Source organism: Clarias gariepinus, chromosome 11 (assembly GCF_024256425.1).
Source record: "Clarias gariepinus isolate MV-2021 ecotype Netherlands chromosome 11, CGAR_prim_01v2, whole genome shotgun sequence".
Lineage (NCBI taxonomy): Eukaryota > Metazoa > Chordata > Actinopteri > Siluriformes > Clariidae > Clarias > Clarias gariepinus.
This window is the reverse complement of record NC_071110.1, coordinates 26,730,464-26,750,291: the sequence shown is the minus strand read 5'-3', so window position 1 is coordinate 26,750,291 and position 19,828 is coordinate 26,730,464. Positions and strand designations below refer to the sequence as shown.

Genomic DNA, 19,828 nt, shown 5'->3' with positions numbered 1-19,828 from the left:
GATGTTTCCTTTAATTGACACATTACACACAATAATGAACAGATGATGAAATTATTTAATTCATGAAATAAAAGTACTCTCATCTATAAAAACACAAACTGACCATGTATTCCAAAAGAAATTTATTTGTTTCAAATTTTTCATTACAAAATGGGAAATCACATCAACTTGGTCACAGAACTTCACTAACTGGTTAGAACTGTAGGCAGAAAAAAATTGAGCAGGTTTGCCATGAGACTATATAAACATACAAGCCATAAAAGATTCTGCCTAAGCTTCTCAAAAAAAGTGTTAACTGTTCAAACCATTTGCTTTTTGCAGCACCGAAAAAGGTCCTTCCATGATGCCTTGAGCGCCTACATATTGTCCAACTGTCCTTGGACGGCTCCACCATCATTTGGCTCCAAAGTAGTCCACCACGCCGTTGCCCTTCAGGCCATCAAAAAAGAAGAAGTTCCTGTGTGGGGCATCTCTCTGGGACAGCGCCTGTTTTTCACACACAACCAAGGTGACAAACGGACATCAGCATCAGTGCGGCATGGAGGCCGAAGGCTTTTTTAGAGATGAGCATTGGGGCGATCTTTTCTGTGGTACTCGTGGTTGAGGGGTAAGGGACAGCAAAGGACCATGTGCGAGTTACAGCCTGTTTCATCATGCAAGAAGATGGCGAGACAGCCTGGCTTCTCTCCACCACCACCATGTGGGTGTGAAGGCTTGCCCAGCGAGCAGCGCATCCACCGCACTCACACGGTCCACTAGGCTTCTCTAACTGACTCCAACAAAAACGCAGAATGTATGATGAGGTCAACCTTAATCCGACACATGCATGTTTATATCACGTCACTAACCTGACTCAGGACTAAATCAGTCTTCCGTGTAATCATGACCTATGTCCACTATTCTCAAATATCAACAATTGTGGCGCGGGTTTCAAGGCCAGTGTTAAACCGTATCTGGAGTTTATGTGTACATTTTTAACAGGAATTGGATTCCAGTGACCGGAATGTTACCTTTTCGATTCTGGCATTTGCAAGTGTGAGCAGCTAAAAGGTTTTTCATATACTGCCAGATTCCAATGGGGAAGGCAGATGCCATATGCCCGAAACAGACGCTTATCAGAAAAGCCACCTTCATAGCTCATGAAAATTCTACTGTATATGGTTGTAGGGTTTTGCTGATAACCTGTTACCTATTAGGCACTGTTCCTAAAGAGTATATGATTATGAACTTGATTATGAAGTGTGGACACTGACACCAAGTAAATTTTATTGCCCTCATACTAACTCTACATGAATTATTCTAAAGCCAATTATGCTAATAACAATTTAATAACTTTATGAACTTTTCATGCACTAGAACTAATGAAAAATATATAATATGAAAAAAAACAGCTCCTTCTAACAGCTTTTGGTAGACACCCGTATCCAGAGTGACTTCCATTTCATCTCATGACACATCCAAGCAGTTGAGGATTAAGTGCCTTGCTCAAGGGCCTAACAGTGGCAACTTGGTGGTGCTGGGCTTTGAACCTGTGACCTTCTGATCAGAAGGCCAACACCTTAACCACTGAGCTACCCCTACAAAAATCTATATTCATTTAGAATTTTAAAGATAATTAGTAAACCTAACTGGTGCTACTTATTTACACCATCAGTCAAAAGTTTGGACACACCTTCTAATTCCATGATCTTTTTCTGATTGTTATTTCTTTCTACACGTTAAAACAATGCTGAAGGCGTCCAAAATATGCAATAATCTTCTATTAAACAGTTGATATAATGATGTGTCTGCTACTTCACCTTCATAACGGCTCTAATCTAAGGTGCTGGTTGTTAATTGGTGCCTATTTTAAATGAACTGCAGCAGAGATAAGTTTTGGTCTTGCTTTTCTGGGATGGTCTTCATGAGAGCCAGTTTCATCATGATGTCTGATGGGTTTTTACAAATGCACTTGACAATACTGTTCATGCAAGAACTGTTCCAGAACAGCTGACATTTATGTATTAAAATATCTAACTGTTGTTGTTGTTGTTACCTAATTACCTAATGTCATGCGTGTTATTTAATAGCTTTAAAATCTCCCGTATTGTTCTAGAATGTAAATACACTAATGAAAAAAAAAAACAATGAAATAGAAGGTGTGTCTAAACTTATGACTGGTACTGTATACTATTATTCATGTTATTATTATTATTATTATTACTCATATGCCATTACTGTAGATTTAATGACTCATATCTGATTCAACCGGACACTTTGTCCTGGTCCAGCGGCTCGTGGTACAATACAGGTGAAGTAAACCCTGCATCAACGATCTGAGTGATCTTAGTGGAAATGTTAAAATTAGCCGTGTGCATGCACGTCCCTTATTTATGTATTCTGTGTACGGTACACCCGAATTACCCTCATGTATATTTATGCAGGTTCTGCTGCAGTATGCCTATAAAAGGAAAGTCTTTAGGAGTCTACCCCTATCCAAGAAGGTAACAAGGAAACTGAGCATGAAATAGACTTAACATCCTTTTTAAACAGGAAGGAATCTATTGAAGAAAAACTTCTTCGTGGACCTGACCTTGGTGTTACCTTGAACCTGCTTGGATCATTTCCAAAATCTGATTGGTTTATTTACTGGTTGCAAAGGAAATTCCAGTTAAATTCTATACATTCTTAAAATATCGGGAAAAAACTGGGACGGATGCACAGACCTGCCTAGTGGTAGTGGGATGTTCAAACATCACCACGATTTTACACGCACCCTGATCAGATGCGGTTTTGCTTGTACGTATAGGCCAAATATAAAAGCGAGTTGAGAAACTGTTGGTGGAATTTCCACATGCTCGGTTTCTGAACATATTTAAACCGTAGACACACACGATTTGACTAAATAAATAAATACGGAATGAAACCAAAAGTGAGAACCTACCTTGACTATTTCCTGACCAAGTACTCCTCCCACCACAGCACAGACTGGAGCCATCTCAGAGAAACAGTAACTATAAAGACAGAGCATATATAATTTATTTATTATAATAATATTAAGTGATTGCTGTGATTTAGACAGCTATAGAGATGATATAACTGTTGAACAGTGGATGTGGTGGTGAGGACCTGACGAAGCTGTCAGGCAGCAGATCTGGATTCAGCCCCTGAGCCTCTAAGAGATCATCTCTAATCTGCAGGAGCAACTGAGAGTCCTCGGCAAAGCTACTTGGATGAGGGTCTCGACCTTTATCGGTGCGGAATTTCAGCAATACTGAAGGAGAGACAGAAAAAGAGAGAGATGAAGTAAGAAGGGCTGTCAGGGAAGCAGCAGAGCATTGATGTGCGATGTTTGAGCTAGGTTATGAAACAGAATGTTTTGAGTTTGCTGAGGCTTGAAACGGACAATTAACTTGTAATTTAACTTAAAATAAAAATAAATAAAATTTTATATAACATACAGCTAATTCGAAAACGAGACGCAATTGCAATGTGAATACTTGAGGATTGTTGGCAGGTATTACGTAACCGCTCATCCCCATGCAACATTGCCAAACACTGAAACTGACTTTCTTGACCACCCACTCATCACACCATCAACTGAGGCATGCTGAATTTCCACTAGGCACAAAGTGAACCACAAATATCATCATGCAGGAAGGAAACATTATTTCTTTTTACCCACATCTCCATGAAATGTTTCCAGATAGATGTAATAATGTTTGCAGCTAGATGCACCAAACCTCTGACTTTCTGAATTTATCTTACATCTCCACTTAAATTCCTTTCCAACACAAAAGTTCCTACATGCATATTCAGAATAAGAATCCCACCGATAAGATAAAGTCAGAACAGATAAAAAAAATAAATAAAATTTTAATTTTAAACACATTAATGAGTCTGTGTCTAGAATCTTTATTTCATTATTTTAAAAAAATGTATGTTGATTAAAATTCATCCAAACAAGCCAAACCATACACTGCTTTTGCACAGCAGCTTATTTTATAAAGGCCGTTCAAGTCAAAGCAGGACTTTCAATTGCACAGAACATAGTTATAAAAGTAAAAACTCCCTTATATTCTCTATACAAGTCCTTGCTCCACTAATGCAAATTTCCCAGCATTCCACTTGTACTTGAATGCTATCAAGTAAGAAAGTTTTCTCAGTAAAAAACAGCCATGCCAGAGCTATGAATAGCCCACCTGCTTTACGTCAGATACACTGGCCTAACGGGAACTCCTTTAACATGTGAAAACGGCTTGGAGCGAGGTCAGTACGCTGTACACGGGAAGTGGCGATGACTCCCAGCCAAGTTCCTGTAATGTGAAAGTGGTGTTGGTAAATGATTGTGTGTAAAGTTCCCACATACGAATGCGTCTCCTCCGGAAGCTGGTGATGAGTTTTCTGTCGATTTTCAAGGATCATGTTTTGCACTCCATGAATGTTCACAGGAACGATTGCAGTGGGCACCGAGTCACCTCGGCCGGGATCGCCGCTCAAGGACATACAGCCGTCTTTAAAATGTTACTGTACTGCGTTTGACATCTTCTGTAAATGTCAGTTAGTTTTACGTCTTCGTTTTACGTCTTCCCAAGTCCCAGTTTGACTTGAACACCCCTCGTACTTATCTCTGATTATTATTCGTGCAATTTTCAAATTAAAAAAACCTTTGAAAACGCATGAAATGAATGCTGCTCACGTCAAGATCCCCTGTGTCTAAAAACACATTTATTTACTTACTTATTTCTTTGTATAATTTTTAAATTAGCAATCTGGATACTTTTAAAACCAGAACAATAAAACAGCATATAAAACCTTGTCTTAGCAAACTTTTGCTTCTTATGCATCCATTTAATGTGTATGTTTCCTTTCCTAACTCACCTTCGGTATTTTTTTTAAAGTATGCATTAAAATAACACACATTAAATACAGGACAGACATAAAAAAAATACATCTAATACATCTTTAGACTAATATAGCTGTCAGTCAGTTTGTGCTCCACAGTGCACTCTGAAATTACATCAGACTTTGCTTGAAGAGTAGAAAGGATTTAAATCAGTGGCACACCATCTGTCTCAGAGCCCCATCAGTAAGCTGACATAACCTCAGATAAATCAGTGAGATAACTTGAAGGAAACAGTTCTTCCTCAAAAGCAGCTCAGCCGTTACGTGCCATTTATAAGCGCTCTAATGTACTTGCTAACCTTTAAATGCTTCAACACACAAATAGGGCTTGTTTTTGTTTCCATCGGTTCACAACTATATGTGAAGCATTGGAGCATTTAAAGACATTTTTTTTAAGTGATCTGTGCCTTTTTTTTCTTTAAGAAAGGCGGACAGTGTTTTCAGTTTTAAAGTCACTGCACATGACTGGTCATGGACAGCCTGCCATGAGAAATCAGCTGTGACCTATGAGAATGCCAGGTGAGCTATTATAAAAAGATTCAGAGCAGACAGTGTTGTCAATGGAACCAGCACAGTGTGACGACACAGTAAGCATTATTTTGACGGTTTCTAAAATTAGACGAGAGTGAACTAAATGTACGGAGAAACATCTTTTTAAAGGTTGCATCCCTTTAACTTCGAGACAAAATTATTACCACCATGTAATGCACTAGTGAGCTTGGAAACAACCAAAAAATATTTAACAGTGTTGTGAAAAGTTTTCACAAGGCCATATTTGCATTTTAGAAAATTTCTTAAAATCCATTAACACGCATTAACAATTTCTTGAGGGGGCAACTGAGTAAAGATCAAGAGTTGATTTCATTTATTAAAATCAGCTCTATACTGGAAAGGTGTGTTGTTGTTGTTTTTGTGAACCCTGTGCTTTTGGGAAAAAATTATTCACACCCTGTGGAACATCCTTTTGAAGAGCTTCATATCTTCTACCTAATCTGACTACGATTATGATTCATAGCAGTGGTATATTTCCAATAGACAAGAAACTGGTATTTACAGTTGAAAATAATTTAAATATGTTAATTCAATTTTATTTGTATAGTGCAAATAAAACATCATCACAAAGCAGCTTTACACAATCAAAAGAATTAGGAATAATCTAATATTTTTTTTATCAAAGAGGCATGGTACCATAGTGGTTAGCACTAAAGACTTGCAGGGTCAAAGGTTTGATTCCCATCTCGGGTCTGTGTGCATTGAGTTTGCATAATCTCCCCGGGTTTGGTGGGATTTCCTCTGGGTACTCCGGTTTCCTCCCACAATCCAAAAACATGCAGATTACGGTGAGTGGTGTTCTCAAAATTTACCCATAATGCGTGCGTGTGTGTGCCCTTCAACGCCTCGTGCCCCAAGTCTCGTGGATTATGCTCCAGATCCCCTGCAACCTTGTATAGCATAATCAGTATAGAAGATTAATCTGAATCCATTATAAAGTTGGGATGTACATGCAGAGCTGTGAATCTTGTAGATATGAAATAATACATTTCTGGCGCTCTACTGGCGTGCATCTCTAATTTATATAATATAAACTTTTTCTTTTCCCCCAAAAAAAGCAAAGATGCCATGCTCTCTCCTATCATTTATCAATGGTGCCAATAATTAATTCTGTCTTAATACTGTATTTGTCTATTCTCAGTTTAAATGGAGTGGACAAGAAAGACGCTTTCTGGTATTCCGTTTTTTGCCATGCCTAGGTTCATTTGAAGAAAATTTGTGTTTAGCAAATACAGTATTGTATCTTAACATACCAAGCAGATACGGATCAGATAATGTTCACATGCATCATCAGAACTGGGGAAAAAGTGTGTTCTGTCTGCCTTGGATTGAAGCATAGATACTAGCAATATCTTGTGATGTTTCACACACAAGAATGGTCTATAAAAGGTAATACAGGACGGTGTGAAAACCAAATAAGAAAGAATAAGTGGAATTTTTAAGTGGAGAGGTAAGATGGAATTTGAGCCGGATTGGTTCAAGCCGTCTGGAAGGATAGAGTAAATTAATTACTCATTTTTTTTTACATGAGTGGAAAAGCATCTCAGCATACATCTGACCTCTAACCTTGAGCTGGATGTCTTACAACAGCAGATTGGGTTCTGCTCCTGTCAGGCAAGAACAGGAATGTGAGATCACGCTCTTCTGAACTAAACTGTTGATGAGAAGGAAAAAAAAATCCAGACATCCACTGTCCAGTTTCAGAGTTTGTGTCCAAAATAAACTCAGGTGCTTGCTCTTGCTCTGAAGGAGAGACTAAACTTCCTGTCAGCGCAAAGCAGTCTGGTCATTCTTCGCTAACCTTTTACACAAACAAGGTGTTACTGCCTGTAGACCCCCTGCTCAAGGATGTTTGTTATTTTCCCCCCAAAACCATATAAACTCTAGAGACTGTTTGTGTGTCTAATTCCCAGGAGATCAGCAGTTTCTGAGATAATCAAATCAGCCCAGCTGGTACCAACAACCAAACCATGGGTAAAAACACTTTCCCCTCATTTTGATGCTACAATCAAATGAAGCTGTTGACCAGAATTTGCATGGTTTTGTGCACTGTTTTGTTGCCACAAGTCTAAATGATGAGGTTTACATAAATGTGCGGGGGTTCCTATTAAACTGACTATCGTGAACGGTGCCTAATCTCAACACGGTTTGCTAACGCTCTGCCTTAATCCGTCATTCCGTCAGAATCTTAACTGGGTAATAGCGTGTAACAGGTTTGTTAACAATTAACTCAACTAGAGGATGAACTAGACTAGAGGAAGTGTTTTTTGATGGAGGATACAAAGTGCTTCTGCTAAATGCTGTAATCATTACTAAATAAGCAATTTAACCATCATCATATATTCCATATATAAATGTAAAAGTGCAGTAACGCATTTAAATGACATGATTGAAGTTTATCAAGTCTAGGCTTGCATTAGTTCTTCTTAAGCCCTTTCTCCACAAATCTTTCGTTCACAAATCTGATTCTAAACCGCTATGATTCAGAGATTGTAGGAGATCGCAGAGATAGTCACAAAGTTTATCAGAGGCAAGTATGGCCTTTCATGTTTCAGAAGAGAAAATGTAGACTTAAAAAAAAAAAGTTCTCATTACTCATTAAACTCATTACATTTGTTTTTTAGACTTCATGGGTGCTTCGTGCATTTTCGCAATGGTTCATTAATTCTGAAAAGAAGATGAATTCCTTGTTTAGTGTTAACCTGGAACAGTTGAAGCAATCACTAGAGAGAGAGAGCTTGTAAAAAAAACCTTCCATACAGGAGGTGGAGCGAATCCATTACAGTGGCTTAATCCAACCTTTTGCCCTTGACTACTAAATAGTATCCCCTCCTAATAGATAATATATTGAGCATAGTGACGTTTATCATACAAGTTGCCTGGGTGGTTCATAGCTTCTGTAAACACAGGTATCCAAAACATGGATATTTGGTGAGCAGTTCTTGACAAGTCTTGACAATTCTTAGCAAATTTTGAGGTTTCGTAGATACTTCATAGGTAAATGTTGTGAATACGTTCGGCACAGATAGCAGTTCTAGGTAATTACCTGGTAATCGAAAATACATACATCGTTACAATACAAATATTCTACATAGTGCAATGCGGGATATGGGCTTTATGCATAAATTTAGATAGCTTCAGGACAACAAGTAGAAACTGAACAACTTTTTTCCCCAAATGGGATTTTGTAAATAACACATTTCTTGCCTAAGCATTCATATGAACAATTTCCCAATACATTTGTTTGTATCCAGGGGGTATGTTCGTAGTATGATCCTGCAAAGGCTGAGCTGCATAACGGGAAGAATTAGTAAATGCTATCTTCTGGAGGCACGGTTTTTACTCTTCAGTTGTGGTTTTGTCGCTTTTTCCGCTCTCTGTGTGGTTTGCTGTTTATGGAATTTTAAGGGTTGTCACTAAATGGAAATTAACGGTTTTACACTTTTCATATCTTTGGCATATGCCTGTGAGCATACAATAAATCTGTTATAAAAGCTTTGATTTGAAATACAAAAAAAAAAATAATAATAATTAAGCACCTAAACTAAAAGAATAAAAAATAAAGATGGATGAAATGGGTACCTTGTAGTAAAAAGTAATCTGGGGGTATACGCTTGAGATTGCGTTTGGCCTCCTCACTTGTCCAGTCAATCTCTAGAGATTCTTTCAGAGAGCAGAAACTGGCCGTCTACACGCACAACAAAAAAAAGCCAGTGGATAAATTCAGATGATTAACGTAATATAATGTTAATGTTATCGACAGGAGACGTTCAGGATTAACGCACCTTTTTCACCATGGTAGTCTCATTGGGATCAATTTTAAGTTTCTTTACTTCAGGCCCATCGTTAGACTCTTCCGACTGTTTTACCACCTTCGGCTTCTCTCTGAGGAAAACAAAGACACCTTGAAAATACTGTACAAAAGAAACACAAGATAATCAGATAACAAAAGCACCTCGTACTCCACATAATGATGCTCCGAGCCCAGGTCAGAAAACATGTATCCATGGTAACCAAAGACATCCCCACAGAAGACTTTAATGTTACTTTTGGAGCAAAGCTGGTCCACGCGTACCATCAGGTCTCTGGAGCATCTGGTCAGGCAAACCTGGTTGCAAGAGAAATAACAACGACTTAACAAAGCAAAGAGGGAATTAATACAGTTCTCAATTTTACTGCTGAATTTGTGCCTCTGCTATTTACGAGATGGGTGAGATGTATGTACATGACTGTAACTTTCGGATAGAACACCTGACATCTTCACCTTAAGCTGCTCATACTGTAACTTGGCATAAAAATACCCTCGCTTACAAATCTTCGCCTTAAGAATTTAAATTTTGCAAGAAATTGGCATACAAAGCATTTTCGGCATACGAACGAACCAAACAGAACGCCAGCTAAGTTGCGAGTACATCTGCGAACCGGTCACAACTGGTTTGCGTCAGTGGAAAGCTATGAAAAGTTAGTCAGCGAAAGCTGTTTGGAAAGAGTCAACAAACAATTCCAACGCAACGCTGCCTTTGGCATGTGTTCCAAAGCTATGTGATTTTTCGCACTTTTTTTTGGTAATGTTTGGTAATATTTTGGGATCGCCGGAATGGATTATTTGCATTTACATCAATTCTTTATTATTGCAATACGAATTTGCGCCTTAAGGACTCCCCTCCAGAACAAATAAAATTTGAATGCCGAGCTTCTGCTGTACAATTCTTGCCTTTAAGCCGTTAACATTTTGCCAATCCTTTATAATCCTACAGGTGGTGCACTCCAAATTATTCACACATTGACATACAGCACAGTGTCCTGTGTGATAGGAGCAGGTTTATTTAGAATTGCTTAAAAAAAATTAATAGTATAATACAGCTCTGGGAAAAAAATGGTGTGAAAAAGTGTTTGCCCCCCTTACTGATTTCTGATTTTTTTTTGCAAGTTTGTCACACTCTAATGTTTCAGATCATCAAACTAGGTTGAATATTAGTCAGAGATAACACAAGTAAATACATCATAAAGTTTTTTAATGAAGGTTTTTATTATTAAGGCAAAACTAAATCCAGAACTACATTGCCCAGTGTGAAAAAGTGTTTGCCCCACCCCCGCCCTGTTAAAACATAACTTAACTCTGGTTTATCCCACCTAAGTTCAATTTCTCTAGCCACACCCAGACCTGATTACTGCCACACCTGTTCGCAATCACTTAAACAGGACCTGCCTGACAAAGTGAAATAAACCAAAAGATCCCCAAAAGCTAGACATCATGCCGAGATCCAAAGAAATTCAAAAACAAATGAAAAAAAAAAATAATTGAGATCTATCAGCCTGGTAAAGGTTATAAAGCCATTTCTAAAGCTTCAGGACTGCAGCAAACCACAGTCAGAGTCATTATCTACCAATGATAAAAACATGGAACAGTGGAGAACCTTCCCAGGATTGGACGGCCAACCAAAATTACCCCAAGTAATCCAAGAGATCACAAAAGACCTCACAAAAGAACATAAAGCCTCATCTCAGTTTTGCCAAAAAACATCTTCATGATCCCCAAGACTTTTGAGAAAATACTCTGTGGACTGACGAGAAAAAAAGTTTTACTTTTGGAAGCGTATGTCCCAATATGTGTGGCGTAAAAGTAACAATGCATAAAAAAATAATAATAAAAAAAACATCATACCAACAGTAAAATATGGTGGTGGTAGTGTGATGGTCTGGGGCTGTTTTGCTGCTTTGGGACCTGGAAGACTTGCTGTGTTAAATGAAACGATGAATTCTACTATGTACCAAAATATCCTGAAGAAGAATGTCAGCCCATCTGTTTGTGACCTCAAGCTGAAGCGAACTTGGGTTCTCCAGCAGGACAATAATCCAAAGCACACCAGCAAGTCCACTTCTGAATGGCTGAAGAAAAACTAAATAAAGACTTTGGAGTCTCCTTGTCAAAGTCCTGACCTGAATCCAAACGAGATGCTGTGGCATGACCTTAAAAAGGCGGTTTATGCTTGAAAACCCTCCAATGTGGATGAATTACAACAATTCTGCAAAGCTGAGTGGACCAAAATTCCTCCACAGCACCGTAACAGATTCATTGCAAGTAATCAAAAACGCTTGATTGCAGTTGTTGCTGCTAAGGGTGACCCAACCAGTTGTTAGGTTAAGGGGGGCAAACACTTTCACACAGGGCTGTGTAGTTTTGGATTTTGTTTTCCCTTAATGATAATTTAAAAACTGCATGATGTGTTTACTTGTGTTATCTTTGACTAATATTTAAATTTGTTTGATGATTTGAAACATTAAAGTGTGACAAACATGTAAAAAAAAAATAAAGAAAGAAATCAGTAAAGGGGTGAACACTTTCACACCACTGTATGTCTGGAGAAGAAAACCCATCGGAATACAGAAGAAAAATAGGACCAAAACACTAGGATTTGTCCAAAGTTGCAATTTTTCTGCTAGTAAAATACTCTCGCATTTCTACCTAAGAAAAATAATAGTATTTTACCAAAGTGATGAGGAAATGTTTTTCGGTTAGAAAACACTGTGATAAAACCAGACTGACTAACATCTAAATCTGTGCGTCAAGTGTACTTTTATCTCATGAAGATCTCAGAAATCTTGCAATCTCATGCAAGAAATGAGATTTTACTGGATATTTACATTTAAAACCAAAAAAAAACCTCCCGTAAGCCTAATCAGTTCAGTTTGTAATCAGATACCAGCTGTCAGAGATCCGTGACGCTCCCGTACCATCACATCAAGAAAACAGGGAAGAGCACCAGACATTTTGTACTGTTTATGTCTGATTTGTAGTTTGTTGTTTATTAGATTGCATAATAAACGTAGAGGTATATGAAGGGTCATGTTGTTGAAAATACTTTAAATGCATTTTTTTTTTTGCCTTGCCCTTGACCATGCGAGGGGTTTCCCAGGCAGCCAAGCATTTATAACATTCTGACTGACTAATCAGCAGGCTTGGTCCAGCTTATCCAAGACACCAACCCTTGCACCCTCCCATTCTGTATTAATGATAAGCCTGTTTACATGAAATACTCACCAGTTTGCTTACTGTTCGGTTATTGATATACACAGTGCCAGGTTGAAGACACTGGGTAGCTCCTAGAAGGACACGCTGAACCGTCATTTTATCAGACGAGACTGAAGGCCGTTTAGTCATTTACCTCCCTAGAACATCAGCGCGGCACTCACTAACTGATAAGCAATGGACTCTTAGCTGAACGTTGAATCCGCAAGGATTCCAAAACATTGCGGGTTAAGTTATGTAAACCGATACTTAATGTTGATATCGCTTCTCAGAAAAGAAGCACATGATCCGGGAACTTTAGGGACAGACTGCTTCATCACACGAGTGTCCTATCAAAACGGGTTTTGGTCGACTAATAAAAAACAAGTACTTCCATGATGCATTGAAGCAATGACATCATGTAATGAATTTTTTTTAAAAAAGGAAATAGGAAGGAAGATTGCCCTGACATGACCGGCTCAACAGGATGTCATGGTTTTTCAGTAAACATCACAGTCTTTAAAGCTAGCGAAACTGATTTGCCACCCTGGTCATTGTGAGGATACGGAAACAGCATACGAACTAACATTCCTGCTCACTGACAGACCGAACTGAGATGTCAATTTAACAATCCGACATCCATGGGTCCCATGAGCAAAAAAAAGAAAAAAAAGAAGAAGCTGTCAATCAGTGATGTACAGCACGAACGATGCAGCCGCAAACACACTCCCAAGCATGCCAGCCTTTCTCCCCCCTTATATCTCTTTGAAATATCAGTGGAGGCAGATAAAAGAGCTGTGCTGCCTGTAACGAACCCCCTCTTCACAGCACTCCTCTTCCCCTCCTTATAAACTCTCCCTAGTACTCCCACTGGGAGAATTCCGAGGCTCGCAAACACAGACAGGCTGGGAGGCAGATCATCTGAGCTTTGAACATTCATATGCTGACAGATTCGCTGATAAACAAGAATGGGCCAAGGTCCAGTTTCTAAGCAAAACAATGACAACCCTCCTAGGAATGGGCAGCTTTATTTATCCATTCTGGGACATTAAGAAGGGAGCCAGCCGCTCTTCGCCTCCAGTTAAGCAATGATTTAATAAAATATTCGCTTGCTTCTGATATTTTATTTATTTATGTATGTCATCGGGCACTACTGAGCAGAACAACTTATTTAACGTGTTTCAATTCTCATATAAACACACTAACACCCTGAAACTGGAAGAACAGAATGAGATAACCAAACATTACACCCGAGCATCTTTTACCCCAAGCAGCACCAATACTATGGCTTTAACCCGCCATCTACTGGCCATTAAGAGAACTCAAACTCAAAGTGTCATGAATGATTCTAATCACATTCCACTGTCATCTTGCCTTACTCGAGTTCAACATATTTCAACACATCAGAATAATGTATCAGAATATGCTGCACAAAATTAAAGACTTACTTATCCGGCTATGAAAATTATCTACTAGACTTGAACGTTAATCCACAAGTAAATAATTTTCTATGAAAGCAAAACTCAAACAGTAATACCAGGTATAGTTCAAATTATGGATTTCTATTAATGTGTTTATTCTATAAACTATGATCATTTTTACACGAACAACCGAGTTACAGATATGAAATTCGTATTTATAGGAAGTCTCCAGTGTCAGGGTTTCTTAACGGGCAGTAAATCTGGCAGTGTTTTCCTAATGGTGGACTTTCTGCTTTTAGGCAATACGATTGCATTAATTAAAAAATATATAATAAAATCTCGATCTCGATTCAGACACACACGTGATGTCATTTCTGAATAACGGAGATTCATTTGCATCCAGGTCACACTGCATTCATGTGTTCGCTTATTTACTTGACAACAATCCCAGATTCACACACATTGATCACACTTACACAGTGTAAAACAAAACGCTATTAATTCAGCAGAGATGAGTGAATAATTTAATCATAAACCTCATTTAATTCTCACATCTCTCTTCTTCAATTACGGTGCTCATTAGCTCGCTCGTTCAATTCCAGCCAATCAGAGATTAGAGCAGTTACAATACCAGTCAATCAGAAACAGGAGAGGAGTAGATTCTGTTCTGTTTCTGATTGGCTTCTTTTAATGCTCTCTGTGTCCCTTAGTGTGCACGTGTCCCATGTGTCTTTTAATTTTTTTTTTTTTTATCACAATAAGATAATTGACACACACACGGACGCACACACAGACACACTAAAAACTAAAATATATACTATGGTCTGATTACAGTGTTAGTGCGTGAGTGTGTCTGATGTCTGCCCTGCGATGGATTGGAACGAGTAAGTGATTTAAAGTGATTCCCTCTAAAATAAGGGAAAGCAGCATTTTTGTTACAAAAGATGAAAGGCCTGGGCAGACAACCTTTTTTAAATTTTTTTATTTAACTTGGGTTCAATAAATGTTTTGGTAAAAAAAAAAAAAGAATTGTGTGACAGAATCATGATCTCAATTCCCATGGGGAAAAATCATGATTTAGATTTTACCAAGAATCGTGCGGCCCTGCTACGCAACATGTTCAGGTAGAGACACTGTTTTTGTTTTCAAGTTGAAAGTTAAAAAAAGAGAAGCGCACGTGACGTAAATACCACCTGTTTAAAGCTGCTATGATATTATTGATGAAAGGAAACAACTTCTCTTACAAACACTATTAATATTAAATATTAAACAAACGTTAAAAAGTCCAGTATTGTACATTCAAGCTCTGAAATGGCGCAGCAGAAAAGCTTTTGCGCCATCGTCTGGAGAAAGTTTGAATTTGCTTCCTAGCCGTGGGTAGATATAGCATTGTTAAGATTCCAATTCGTGATCACATGAGAATTCTACACTAAGAGTGAGCTTATAAAAGGCTGCTAGTGCTTTACTCTGTACTTCAAAGGGTGCTCCCTACTCCCTGTGCACTCCGGGAATGACGGTTAAGTAAAACATGTCAATAAATTATTTAAACAATTGACATGATGTATGTAGAAATTTAAATTGCACAGTTTTGTTTTACACATTACTAGCCAATATAATAGTAAGAATATACTGATTGAATAAGATTGCAATTAATTGTTTTATTAATATAATAATTATAATAGATAAATAACTCCCTTTTCAAGCTGCATGTTTTTCACACTTCAGCGACATACGGTGACTGAGAGGAAGTTTCTCAAGTCCACTTCCGACAAAGTGATGACTCTACACGTTTGTTCACGTGTTCCCTACACCATTTACAGTTCCCTTTAAACTGAGCAGTTTCGCTCCCTGTTGTTTGGAATCGCACTTAACATGTCTGAATACCCTGTGCAGTGTACACTACTTCAAACTGATCGGAACACAGCCTCAGGGAGCTGGCTTAAAGGAGTACTTCCATTAACACATTTAAATGTTGATTTTAGTCAAAATGCTATAATGTTAAAGAAATAAAACACTTTGCAATACTAAAGGATTAAAACCCTCTGTGTATTATACCAGTTTATTACGGATAAAACCTCAACAACATTTTATATATGCATGTCTTTCTATGAAAAAAAAAAAAAGAAACCTGAAAATCTACTACAGAAACTACCATTAATAATTACAAAGCATTTCAGTATGCAAACTCAGTAAGCAGTGCTGAGTGCTCATTCAAACACTTACCGCATCAAACTGAAGAAAGAAGTCATCAGGCTTGCTTTCCACTTGCTCTGTGTCAGCCTTTACTTCTACCATGGGGTTGAGGAACTGGGCTCGTTCCAGAGAAGCCTGGGCCTGATTTCGGCCATCTGCATCCACCGGAATGAGGAACTGAGCTCGTCTTGATTCTTCAGTAACCTGAAGATGAAGGACATGATCACTTCTCTGCTAGATGCAGCAATACGTATTAGTGTATGGATTGTGTAACTCATGGCAGTGAAGAATGGCATACCTGTTCGTGGTCCAGAAGAGTAAGTGCTTTCACTCCAGCTAGAATAAGGTTCTTTGCCACTTCTGCACCCAGTCCTCGGAGTCCAACGAGCAGCACTCGAGAGCCTCTTAACCTAACACAGAGTAACTACATCTTAACTAGCTGCATTTGACTAGTCATGTATTGTTTAATCTTTTTTTCTATAATTAATAAAATTAAATCTAACATAAACAAATCATGTATAGTGTGCTAGCTAAAGTATTATAGAAAGTTTATAGTTTATAGAAATCGTTTCCACGTTTATTATTTCAGGTTGAAGCCCATGTACATGTCTGCCTGTCTTTTTTTAAATAATAATTTCACAAAACTTTGTTTGGTGTGACATCATTATATGGTAGTTGGTTCCACTGGATTGGTAGCTAAATATTGGAAAATTGTACAAATTTTGAATTTGATTTTGAATCTAAGGTTGTTTTATCTTTTTACAATCAATGGGAAAAAGAGGATATAAGAAAAGTTTATGTTTATGCTAAGTTTTACTTTTTTCGTCATCAGCCAAATACACTCCCTGTTCAGTAATCAGAGAGTGAATCGCAGATGAGAAATCGAAAAAGTAGATGTTAAAATTCACTTATACAGTACCACTTCAGCGCTGTTATTTTAGTGGTAAAAATATGAAATTATCCCAGTAAAACTAAAGTTTTAATAAAGTTTAATATTAAATTATCCTAGTAAAAGTAAAGTTTTGCTTTGAATATCTATTGGTTTAGGTGTGTATTTACATTGAGCAAATAACTTATTAGTAGCTTATTTTAAAGTCAAGTAGATTATTAAATCCACCACAAAACTGTTTATAACATTGTTTTTACTCAACATTCAGATTTTAATTATGCTGCAGGTTAAACTTCTGGCAAATATCAAAGTACTGCAAACATTTTAGTAAATTCTATTCAGCCAGGTTGGCCTGATGCTGTGACAAAATCTGGATTGACAGACAAAACATTTTTTCTGAGACTGTTTTTGGTCCTTCAATGTATGAAACGTAAAGATATCATTGAAAGAGCGAGTTCTGACCAATATACAGACAAAACCTTTCTTTTATTGATATAGATTCTTCATTTCTATAGATTTTTTCTATGCGTACAACAAATCAGTTTCTTTATTAAACCTGAATCATACTCTAAGCAATATATGACTGTTTTATCCTAAATGTATTAGATGACTTGGACCATCTACAGTCTTTAGATCATAGATGGATTAACCGGATATAGACTCTTCATTTAGAAACATACACACACACACACACACACACGTTTGTGTGTGCTGCTATGAATTATATATACATCACTAATTTACTGTACAATAAGCGCGCTTTTAATCAGGAAATAACTGAGCAGCACATTTATACATCCTATATTTATTAGCATGTTAGCGGTTCAGTTAGCTCTCCAGCTAGCAGAGCTCAAACCTCTTTTGTGCGTCCAAACCCCAGAGCCGAATTTGCCGGTCATACTGAGCTGCTTCTTCCTCACTGATGATATTATCGTCCTTTTCGATTGTATCAATCATTTTAAAATGTAACAAAAATTAGAAACTGTCGCAGATGCTCAATAATACAGTAAATAAAGCGGCTCATTCAACGCGACCAAACTCCCGCTTGGTCTCATTCAAACCGGCGCATAATGATGACGTGTGCGGTACCATGGAACGTTATTAAAAAAAAAACAGTCCTTCGAACGTAAGTTCATGATAAAACGTTTGATAAAATAGTACATCGTAACATTAAATATAAACACGATGATGTGCTACATGGAGTATATAAGACCAGTGTAAATACAATAAATACAAACTAAACCCTTTTCATTCAGCCAGCTTAGTTCTTCAGCTCAGTTCTTTTGGCTCTCATATATACTCTTATATATGAGATATTTCGTCTATATATATATATATATATATATATATATATATATAGTGTAGTTATGAACAAAGTACACTTAGTGCAGCTGTACAATTTCATTAAACAATTTTAATATTATATATATATATATATATATATATATATATATATATATATATATATATATACTGCTATTATTAGTACAGCTGCACTAAGTGTACTTTGTTCATAACTACACTATTAAACTATTATTATTAAACTACAAATTTTGGACACACCCTTTATTTTCAAAACAATGCTGAAGGCATCCAAAACATGTAATAATCTTTAAATAATAATTGTTCTAGAATGTAGAAAATAAATCCAAACTTGTGTCTAAACTTTGGACTGTTGTGGCCTAAATTTGGCAGCATAATGGCTTATAGGGCTTAGTCGTTAAAACTGTCACCTTGCACCTCCAGGCTTTGGGTTCGATTTCCCAAATTGCCCATGGTGTATGAGTGTGTGGATTCACTCCCCGTCCGGGGTCTCCTGTATGAAGGTAAAACAGTAGCAAAACCCGAGAGCTTGCAAATTCGAATGTGAGAACTTGTAAAATGAATATTTGTATTTGTAAGTTGAAATTTGTACTCACAGCTCTGATGTGAAAAGCTGCATCTATCGATTTGCACACCTGTGTTTTGAATTCGAAGTTGCAGATTAACAGGCACAATTGTGTACTACACATTTATCTTTGCGCTTTACTTCAGTTTCGGTGTACAACCACAAGTCGGCGCTCACAACCTCTCAGATCTGGCAATACAACCTCAAATCCCGGCGCTCTGACTTTTGCTACTCATTTTGCGATATTCCTGTAGCAAAACTGACTTGTGCACTTGTAAACGCGGGGGCGGGGCTGGGGTGGAAATGAAGTCATTTTATTGGTCAATGCCTCACCAATGAACATTTAATTGGTTGGAGCCAGCCAACGAAGTGGGACGTTTTGTGCGCGATGACGTCACAGACTACACAGAGCAGCTCGCGCCGTTTCGGTGGTGGTGGTCGTCTATGCCAACCAATTAAACGACATTGCTGCGCTTTTACTGGTATATAAAATCCAGTAAAACTAATGATAGTTAATAAAAACAAAATTTCCAAGCCTTTAAAAACAAAATAGCTGATACATATGCATACAAATGTTTGCATTGTGGCGGGCGTTGTTCATTAGTGAGGCATTGACCAATAAAATGACTTCATTTCCACCCCAGCCCCGCCCCCTCGTTTACAAGTGCACAAGTCAGTTTTGCTACAGGAATATCGCAAAATGAGTAGCAAAAGTCAGAGGGCCGGGATTTGAGGTTGTATTGCCAGATCTGAGAGGTTGTGAGCGCCGACTTGTGGTTGTACACCGAAACTGAAGTAAAGCGCAAAGATAAATGTGTCGTACACAATTGTGCCTGTTAATCTGCAACTTCGAATTCAAAACACAGGTGTGCAAATCGATAGATGCAGCTTTTCACATCAGAGCTGTGAGTACAAATTTCAACTTACAAATACAAATATTAATTTTACAAGTTCTCACATTCGAATTTGCAAGCTCTCGGGTTTTGCTACCG

At 37.8% G+C, this 19,828-nt stretch overlaps 1 protein-coding gene across 1 annotated transcript; it reads right to left on the bottom strand.

Moving 5' to 3' along the window:
- Positions 1-107: 107 nt before the first annotated feature.
- sae1 (SUMO1 activating enzyme subunit 1) lies at positions 108-18,028 on the bottom strand. The gene is made up of 9 exons (XM_053506950.1): positions 17,805-18,028; positions 16,358-16,469; positions 16,090-16,263; positions 9,399-9,544; positions 9,222-9,321; positions 9,019-9,124; positions 3,109-3,253; positions 2,924-2,993; positions 108-486 (listed from the first exon to the last, which is right to left on the bottom strand). Exons 1-9 carry the CDS (start codon positions 17,903-17,905, stop codon positions 394-396), a joined length of 1,047 nt encoding a protein of 348 aa, XP_053362925.1. The 5' UTR covers positions 17,906-18,028; the 3' UTR covers positions 108-393.
- Positions 18,029-19,828: the final 1,800 nt, after the last annotated feature.

What these genes read in the sequence shown, in the direction of transcription:
- sae1 (XM_053506950.1), bottom strand. Translation starts at nt 17,905, where the DNA reads ATGATTGATACAATCGAAAAGGACGATAATATCATCAGTGAGGAAGAA. An exon ending in CTCTTCTGGACCACGAACAG is followed by an intron (nt 16,264 to 16,357) that starts GTATGCCATTCT and finishes CTTCATCTTCAG; the next exon opens with GTTACTGAAGAATCAAGACG. An exon ending in CTGCCTGACAGCTTCGTCAG is followed by an intron (nt 2,994 to 3,108) that starts GTCCTCACCACC and finishes CTGTCTTTATAG; the next exon opens with TTACTGTTTCTCTGAGATGG.